This window comes from Solanum verrucosum, unplaced genomic scaffold, assembly GCF_900185275.1.
Source record: "Solanum verrucosum unplaced genomic scaffold, falcon-dt-bn FXZP01000180.1, whole genome shotgun sequence".
Lineage (NCBI taxonomy): Eukaryota > Viridiplantae > Streptophyta > Magnoliopsida > Solanales > Solanaceae > Solanum > Solanum verrucosum.
Window position 1 is genome coordinate 160,261 of NW_026020402.1, and position 10,649 is coordinate 170,909.

General features: G+C 24.1%; 1 protein-coding gene across 1 annotated transcript; it reads right to left on the reverse strand.

Moving 5' to 3' along the window:
- Positions 1 to 9,069: 9,069 nt before the first annotated feature.
- LOC125840071 (anthocyanidin 3-O-glucosyltransferase 5-like) lies at positions 9,070 to 10,649 on the reverse strand. Its single transcript, XM_049519057.1, has 2 exons — positions 9,879 to 10,649; positions 9,070 to 9,767 (listed from the first exon to the last, which is right to left on the reverse strand). Exons 1-2 carry the CDS (start codon positions 10,647 to 10,649, stop codon positions 9,114 to 9,116), a joined length of 1,425 nt encoding a protein of 474 aa, XP_049375014.1. The 3' UTR covers positions 9,070 to 9,113.

Consider the following 10,649-nt stretch of genomic DNA (forward strand, 5'->3'; position numbering starts at 1 on the left):
TTATATCCAATTAATTTCTAATGTATTTAATGTGGTTATGGGATATTGAAATAATATCTTTATCTTTCCTTAATCATAATAAAATTATAATTTAACATTTATTTTCTGAAATGATAATTTTGTTTTAATTCCTAGAACATATTGTTTACTATATTGAATGTAATTATAATAAAACATATTGTATTTAGTATGACAAAAGAACTAAAAAATTGGAGAAATTAAATAAATAGTAATCTTAACTTCTAAGAAATGTCACATCATCATTACATATCCAACTTTATATATATAAAAGAGTTAAAAAAGAAAAAATTAGTGATTTAAGAAAATTATATAAATAACATTAGTGATCAGATGAAGATTAAGAAAAAACGTCAAATAAAGTAGTAGTATTGATGATGATAAAAGTTAAATAAATCATTTTTTCTATTATTTAAATTTTTAACATAAAATTTCCAATCTTTTAAAATTAAAAATTAAAAAAAAATCAAGGCAATAATTATTTTAAAGAAAAATATAATCAAAATTGTCAGAAAATTTTTATAAAAATAAATAAGTATCTATTACTAAGAATGGTGTCACTACATTTTCTATTTTAACTTTATTGTTACATATGGATAGAAACTTTTAGAAGAAGGAATGATTCAAAAATTTAAAAATAATGATTCCTTAAATAGTGATTCCTTTTTCATTTATAGCTTTTCAATTAATTTTTAATGTATTATATATGGTTATGGATATTGGAATAATAATTTTAGCTTTCCTTAATCATAATAAATTATATTTTAACCTTTGTTTTTGTGAAATGATAATTTTATTTTCATTCGTACAACATATTCATTAATATATTAAATGTAATTATAATAAAACATGTTGTATTTAGTATGACAAAAGAGTTCAAAATTTTAAAAAATTAAATAAATAATAATCCTAACTTCTAAGAAATGTCACAAATATATATATATATATACACTTTACTCTTATTTAGAAGAGGGAGTTGTGAAGGACTAACATAGCTCCAAAAAGTTGTTCTTAATGTAATTTAAGTTGTACTATGGGGCCCATTTTATTCAACAACTATTGTATTAGCATCTAAGTTGTACTATGTTAGGGCCCACCTTATTCAACAAGTATTGTACTAGCATTGATGATACATAAGTATTAATTATAACTTGGCGTGTAAATTCTTTAAAATAATTATTGCCTCGATTTTTTTTTTAACAATTATTTTTAATTTTAAAAGATTAGAAATTTTATGTTAAAAATTTTAATAATAGAAAAAATGATTTATTTAACTTTTATCATCATCAATACTATTAATTTATTTGACGTTTTTCCTTAATCTTCATCTCATCATTAATGTTATTTCTTTAATTTTCTTAAATCACTTATTTTTTCTTTTTTAACTCTTATATATATATATATATTATTTATTATTATTACTCTTTCTTATTTAGAAATGAGAGTTAGAAGGACTAACACAACATCAAATAGATGTACCAAAGGTAATACAAGTTCTACTGTATTGGGGCCCACCTCATTACACAAGTACTACTCCGCACTCATATCAAGACACATGTACTATGTAAGGAGTTAGGAAGGACCAACAAGGACAAATATGTAATTTTCTTTAGCTTACCCCACTCATATCACAAAGACACATGTACTATGTATAACACATAGATGCTTTTTATATTATCTATGGATTGATCCATTTTCCCCTTACAGTCTTATAATTTCAAAACCGTTAAATTTCTCTTAATTTTCGAGTAAATATCTCAAAAGATCATCCAACATTGAGAAATTATATTGTAAAATTATTCAACTTTATTTTATACTTCTTATTTATATTACTCCTTATTAGAAGTGAGACTTTAGAGGACGAACATGGCACTACAAAGTTGTACATTAAACATTTCAAATTGTACTATAAAATTCATTGTCGCTCATTAATTGTACACGCGTCTTTCTACATATACAACAACCCACATGAATAATTACTTTTCTTACTTTTTTTTCCTCAGTTTCTCTTTCTATATGTTCATTTTTTTCCTTTTTTTCTACTTTCCATTCTCCCCTTTGACTCTCTTTAGTTTATCTTTCATCTTAAATTTTTCATAGATCTTTAAAATATTTTGAATTATTAATTATTTTGAATTATAATATTTTGATTTTTACGTAGTTTACAAATATATAAATTTTATTTTTAAAAAATTGAAGATACCGTACGCAAATTTACGATCAAACTTAAACTATTTGATTCTCGAGAAATAAAAAGTGTCACATAAAATGGGACAGACGAAGGATAACTCTCAATTAAATTTATTTCACTTTTTATTTTCCATTTTTAACATAATTTTTCAAGTTGGATTTCTAGGAATTCTATTGTAGACCCATTTAAATTTTACCTTTTTGTTTTAAACTAGAGAATTTGGTCGCACTTCGCGCGATCATTAAAAATTAAATATTTTTGATTAATTTTATATTTACTATGTTGTTTAATCGTAATATTATTGTTTGTTTTAGTACTATGAAGATTGTGAAAAAAATAAAGCTTTTCAAATTTTACATCTATTAAATGAGGAAGAATATATTTTTTTATCAAATAAGTTAAAATATATTTGCTAATAACAAATTCTTCCATTGCATGAAGTTGATCCTTTAATATATAATATATATTCCGGTGTACCATTCTCCTTAAATGTCTAAGAAATATCTCGTAATGTGAAATAACACTGTAATACTCCCTCTGTCCCTAATTACTTGTCCACTTTTAAATTGACATATTTATTAAGAAATCAATTAATTACATAGTGAGTTTATCATTTTACCCCTATTAATTATGAAGTAGATGAAAAGTTCTGTAATTTTCAAAGTAATTAGTGATTTAATTGAGGGTATAATAGGTAAAAAAAATTGCTCTTTCTTGATTTGTCAAAATGGACAAGTAATTAGGGACAACTATAAAAGGAAAAGTGAACAAGTAATTAGGGACAGAGGGAGTACTAAACAAATGCATCAGCAAATGAAATTTATATTAAAAATATATTGAATAATGACGTAATAATACCTTAATAGAATTTCCTATCTATTTTTTTGAAAAAAAAACTTCACCCTTTCAATTTTGTTATATCTTCTTATTTAGTAGAAGAATCATCATTTATTATATTCAACTCCACCTTCATTTGTATCATCATAGTTTTAAGAATAAACATTAAATTTTAAATCGAAATAAAAAATCATTGAAAAATGACAGAAAAAATAATAATAGTATATGAAAATTAAAATAAGGTGCAAGAAAAGCCTTTTCACGATAATTTTTTGAAATATATTGATAACAATTAAAATGGAGCTGTTATTTTATCTTTAAAATTAAGTTTAAGTGAATTGAATTAGTAGAATGAGAAAAAATATTAAACTAATAACTTTTTAATGTTATTAAATGCATTTTCTTTTTAATTGAGTAGTAGATTAAAAGTTCCGAATTAGGATATTAAAATAATATCTTACTCTCTCCTTAATTATTATGGTATTGCAAACATTTATTTTCCTTAAATGGTGATTCATTTTCCATTTACTGTTATATCCAATTAATTTCTAATGTATTGAATGCGGTTATGGGATATTGAAATAATATCTTTATCCTTCCTGAATCATAATAAAATTATAATTTAACATTTATTTTTCTGAAATGATAATTTTGTTTTAATTCCTAGATAATATTGTTTACTATATTGAATGTAATTATAATAAAAAGATATTGTATTTAGTATGATAAAAGAACTCAAAAATTTGAGAAATTAGATAAATAATCTTAGCTTCTAAGAAATGTCACATCATCATTACATATCCAACTTTTATATATATATAAAAGAGTTAAAAAAAAAAAAAGTGATTTAACAAAATTATTTAAATAACATTAATGATGAGATGAAGATTTAGAAATAACGTCAAATAAAGTAGTAGTATTGATGATGATAAAAGTTAAATAAATCATTTTTTCTATTATTTAAATTTTTAACATAAAATTTCCAATCTTTTAAAATTAAAAAAAAATGTTAAAAATAAAAATAAAAATCGAGGCAATAATTATTTTAAAGAAAAATATAATCATAATTGTCAGAAAAAATTGATAAGAATAAATAAGTATCTATTACTAAGAATGGTGTCACTACATTTTCTATTTTAACTTTATTGTTACATATGGATAGAAACTTTTAGAAGAAGAAATGATCCAAAAATTTAAAAATAATGATTCCTTAAATGGTGATTCCTTTTCCATTTACAACTTTTCAATTAATTTTTAATGTATTAAATATGGTTATGGATATTGCAATAATATTTTTATCTTTCCTTAATCATAATAAATTATATTTTAACCTTTGTTTTTGTGAAATGATAATTTTCTTTTCATTCGTACAACATATTGATTAATATATTGAATGTAATTATAATAAAACATGTTGTATTTAGTATGACAAAAGAATTCAATTTTTTTTAAAATTAAATAAATAGTAATCCTAACTTCTAAGAAATGTCAAAAAAATAATAATAATAATAATAAATATATATATATATATATCTAAGAAAATGATATAAATTACATTAATGATGAAATGAAGATAAAGAAAAGAAGTAAAAGAAATTAATAATAATATTGATGATGATAGGAGTTAAATAAATCATTTTTTCTATTTTATAAATTTTCAATCTGAATTTTTCAGTCTTTTAAAATTAGAAAATGCTAAAAAAAATTAAACTAAAACTAAAAATCGAGGCAACAATTATTTGAAGGAAAAAATAACAAAAAATGTCAGAAACATTTATAAGAATAAATAAATATTTATTGCTAAGAAGGTGTCACCCCACATTTTCTATTTTAGCTTTATTGTTACATATAGATAGAAACTTTAAGATGAAGAATGATCCAAAAAATTTTAAAATGACAAATCAATTATGTAAAAATACATGTGTAATTCTTATAAAGTTATAATAACTAATTTCATCAAATAAATAATTAAATAAAGAAAAAAATTAATTAAGAAAATAATATAAATAACACTAATTATGAGATTAATAGCATTGATGAGGAAAGGAACTAAATATGATCATCTTTTAAATTCTTTTTTAAGAAAATATATATAAACTTTAGTTAAAGATAAATAAGAAAAAAAAAACTTTAATTAAAGATACAAAAAATCAACGCAAAATAAAAGAAGAAAGAAATTAGAAGAATAATGAGGATGAAAGAAATAATATCTAATTTTCTGTCTTTTCAAATCACAAAATAAATTTTTTGCTTGTTCTCCTCCTAATTTGATAAGAATTCCATAAATAGAATTATTTTTTCTCCAAATAATTTTTCTTACCCTTTGAAACACTAATCTGCCTTCTTATAAATTTGTCAATCACAATGAATTTTTTCTCCTTGTAGGAGGAATAAATATTTTTTCAAAAAGTCTTTTATTTTGAGGAGAAACTTTTGTTACATGATTTCTTTCTTTACATTAATGTCTTCACAAAAATCATAAGATATTCTCTCTTTCTCTTTTGTTAAAAAGGTCACATGACCTAAAAATTTGATGGACATCTTAGCGACATAAGTTGATACCATATATTCATCATCATCAGAAGAAGAAGAAGAGCCAAAGTGAAGAAATTTGTTCTTATTTGTTACAAATGCTCAACTATTTTATTTTTATTTTATAGGCTAAATAATTATAAATAGTTATGAAAAATGAATAGTTTTTATCTTTTCATCTTCCATTTCCATTTACTTAAATCTATATTAGTGTAATGGATGTTATAAAGGGCATAATTAATTAGGTATGACATAAATACTTTCAATTTTTTTTTTACAATACAAATAAAAAATACAAAACAAAGATAAAATGTCAAAAAAAGGAGAAAAAAAATGAATAGAAATGTTGGCCATAGAGAGGTGCCACATCATATTGTCTATATTCAGCTTTATATATATATATATAGGTTCATGCCCTTAGATGTTATTTTATTACTTTAGTTGGCATCGACATTTTTGTAAATCTGATATCTACTTTGGAACATTTTATAATGTGGCATAGGCTTACAATTGAGATCATAAATTTAAAAATAATAAAATTTAATTTATTATAATACTAATATCAATATCATATATATATATATATATATATCATTTCAAAAATATATAAAAAGTATTATAAATTGTAATAATTAATTGCTTTATTTTTTTTTAAAATCATATAACTAATTTGATTTACACTCCAAAATTCATAGGTGTCACATAATTTAGACATTAATTCTTTATTACTTAATATATGTAATTATATCAATGACACATAAATTGAAATTAAAAAATTACATATTTTATTTGAAAATGACGTAATAGTACTATAAGGTATAATAATTAACAACTTAACATATTTTAAAATTTTAGTTGACTCTCCAAATTCCATATGTGTCATGTAATTGTGACAGAGAGAAACATATATTGGTTTAAAATAAATAAAATATTATAACTTATAATAATTAACAACTTCAAAAAATCCTTTAAAAAAATTTAGTTGGCTCTCCAAATTCAATCGGTATTACAATAATTAAAACATAGAAATTAACATAGATTGGACTCGTGCTGACATTTATGTTTTCATTTTTACAATTTTTTATTTTATACTTTATATAAATAAAATTTTTATGTAAAAAGTATTATAAATCATATTATAATATAGCTTAAAATATTTGAAAACATATAAAAAGTTTTTGTTAACTTTTAAAATTTCATCTATACCACATAAATTGGGAGAAATATAGATATATAGATATTTTAAGTTGCTAATTATTGTAAGTTATAGTACGTTTTATATAATTTTCATATATATTACTCGCTTTGTCCTGATTTATGTGATACAAATGAAATTTCAAAAGTCAATGAATTTTTTATAAGTTTCTTTTTATATTAACTTGTTAATTATTGTGATTTATAATATATTTACGTAAAACATACTCTAAATACAAATAATTAGCAACTTAAAATATATAAAAACATACTAAAAAATTGATTAACTTCAAATTTCATATGTACCACATAAATTGAAATAGAAACAGTAACATATATTGGGCCCCGTGCTAGCACGGGGTCCCACATCTAGTATGCTAATATGTGAAGGTTATGTACTCCATTTTTCTAATCAATATATACACGACTATGTAGCAAATATTATTTTTTTCCCATTGAATTCACAGATTGCATGAATAGTGAGAACATTAATTTTGGATAAGAAGATAATGATTATGCCTTTTGATTATTATTTGATTGGGTACTTTTTATTATTACTAGTTTAATTTATGTGTTTGATATGCGTATTTTACGTCAATCAATAAAATTATATATAAAAAATAGGAATGAATATTAAAATATTATATCTATTTAAATGATACAAATAATTATTATATCCCAATACGTTATTGTCGGTTGTATTTCACATGATTTTTTTATATATATATACTAGATATTGTTGCCCGTGCTATGCACGAGCCCAATAATATAAATGGTATATTCTGGGGCTAATAACCGAGTTTTAGAAGCGATTGTTTGCGTGGATAAATGAATAAGTTTTTTTATCACAAATCTGTACTTTCTTTGACGCTATTTAAGGCATAATAAGACTATTCACATATCACATTTTTGAAATATTTTATGTTGTCAATTATCATGATTTATAGTATTTTTACGATAGATTCACTTGAAGAATCAATGGAATTTTTTGTATTTTTTTTCAAAACATATTTTATGTTGTCAATTATTATGATTTATAGTATTTTTACACAATTTTTAAATATATAAAAAAATAAGACAAATAAATTAAAATGGACCCAATATATGTTATTTTTGTTGTCTCAATTTATGTGACACAAATGAAATTTGGAGAGTTATCCAAATTTTCATATTTTTTTTAAAAATAATTTGAAGTTATTAACTATTGTGATTTATAATATTTTTATGTAACTTTGAAATAATGTACATTACTGGTCACTTTGTCCTAATTTATGTGATATGGATAAAATTACAAAATTAACCCTTTTAAAATGTCTTTCAGATATTTTAAGTTGTTAATTATTATTATTTATAATACTTTTTTGGTAATATTAAAATGATATGTGTTATTTTTTCTGTCCCAATATATGTGAGCCTGATAGAATTCTGAGAGTCAACCTATTTTATTATATAGCTTTTAAATATTTTAAATCTTTTTAAGTCATTTGTAAATGATATATGTTGCTTCCTTGATTGGGACTTTTCCATTTGTGAGATATATATATATATATATATTCTATATATTATTTTAAAAGGAGTTTATGCCCAAGTTCTACTATATAATAAATATAATATATAATATTCAAGAAAGTCCCAATCTTAAATATTATATATTATACTTGTGTATAAAATAGAATTTTAAAAGTCCCACAAGTATAATATATAATATGGAAGATTGGGAAAAGTTCTAATCTTGAATATTATATATTATATTTGGGCCTAAACTCTGTTTTATAATATAGTAGAATAGAATATATATAAAATTATTACTCCTTTTGTTCCATTTATCTTACACTCCTTCATTTATAGTTAATCTTTAAAAAATGACATTTTTTAATATTTAGAAAAATTTAGTTCTATCTTTTTTATTTTATTTTTAATAAAATGATTTATAATCACAAAAACTACTGTAATGAAATTACTAAAACCATGTAATATCAAAATCGTTTCTTTTTTTTCTTAGATTTTGTAATTAGTCAAGTACTTTCACGTAATTTGGGAGAGGACTACCTAAGTCTAAATGTTCTTTTTATCTAAGCGCATGACTGATAAAAGTTCAAAATTTTCCCAAGTATTCAGCAGAATTCCATCTGAATATTAGACTTTACGCCTTGGATCATCTAATCGCCGGATTATAGATCATTTTGTTCCAACATTGAATCTTAATAAAGAGTACTTTCTTAGTGAATATGCTCAACATGAATTTAGAATAATTGAGTTTGTAAATACCCTAATCTGATATGCATGAAAAGACAACAAGGCAACTTATTTTTAATTGAATATAAAATAAATTGGACCACAATTATTTTGGACGAATATCCTTCACAAGTACACACATTGAGTTGTAAGATGAACCTCCTTCACTTAGTGCATTTTCCGCACTTATCTTTAGTTTCTTAGCTTTTTCCCTTGTACTCTTCCCTTCTTTTGTATCCATTAAAATCCTCACCATTCCTTGAATTTCCTCTCTCTTCACCAATTTTTTTGTCGGTAAAACCGCCGGTCGAATTGCCACCCCTAGCTCCTCCATAAGCATGGTGGCGTTCATTTTTTGTTCGGCGTGTAATGGCCATGCAATCATAGGAACTCCATTTGTAAGGCTTTCAATCGTCGAATTCCATCCACAATGTGATATAAATCCACCCACTGATGAATGACTCAAGATTTCAGCTTGTTTGGCCCACATAGGAACTACTAGGCCCATATCTTTAGTCCTAGTTAAAAATCCATCTGGTAAGTATTTGAACGTGTCATGTGTATGGCTTCCATTGGAGTTTAAATATGCACTATCTGGACAGCCATCAGACGGTGGACGTACCACCCAAACAAATTTTTGTTGGCTTAATTCCAAACCCCATGCAAGCTCAATCATTTGTTGAGATGAAAGAGTTCCACCACTTCCAAATGATACAAATAGAATTGACTCGTAATTTTGGTTGTCTAACCATTGAATCACCTGTTTGCAAAAATTTAAACAAGAGAACAATAATTAGACTTAAAACTATTCATATATGATATTGACTATAATAGGTTTGATTTCTCGTATGATCACTTAACTAGTTATTACCTCATCACGCTCAGTTATTTCAATTGTTCTCCTCAAGGGACCAATTGGGTAAATTGGAAGTGGCACCTTTAGAACTGATTGCAACTTTTCATTACTTCGAAGTGCTTTGATAGTCTCACCCTCTAAATCTTCCCAAGTATTAATCAAGATTCCATCAAAACACGTATATTCCATTGTTAGTTTAAGATACTCATGATATTGTTGATCGCTCCGATCCATCATTGGATCCACCACATCATCCGGTTGTAACGCTTTGCAACCCGGAATTTCCAAAGGTTGTTTAAGATCAACATATTCACCCTCAATTTCTTGGTCAAGAACTTGTAGGTATATAAATAACGCTAATACCCATGCATTGGTAGTATGGAACACATACTTAGGAATGTTAAATTCTTCGGCTATGGACACTATTTGTGTGCCAAAAATGTCGACAATGAGAGCATCTGGACGATGGTTCATCGAAGCTATGCCTGAACGAATTCCAGGCAATGCTTCGCGAACCAATAGACGTAATTGAGTGATAACTTTAGTAGTGGAGTCTATTAGGTGGGAAATATCGACCGATGGAATAGGAATAATTTCAATAGTTTTTTTCTCGTTGGATTTCTTGAGAAATTTGATTTCGGACGATGAAGAGGTTGTTGTGATAGCAAGAATTGTAATTTTGATATTATGATGAGTGGCTAATTGATTGCCTAAGACTAGTACTGGGATTAAATGTCCCATACCAGGGCTTGACACTATAGCAACATGAAGTTGTGTGTTATCCAT

Excerpts from the sequence above, each read along its gene's own strand:
- LOC125840071 (XM_049519057.1), bottom strand. The coding sequence starts at position 10,649 with ATGGATAACACACAACTTCATGTTGCTATAGTGTCAAGCCCTGGTATG. Across the intron at positions 9,768-9,878 it reads AAATAACTGAGCGTGATGAG|GTGATTCAATGGTTAGACAA; the intron begins GTAATAACTAGT and ends TTTTGCAAACAG.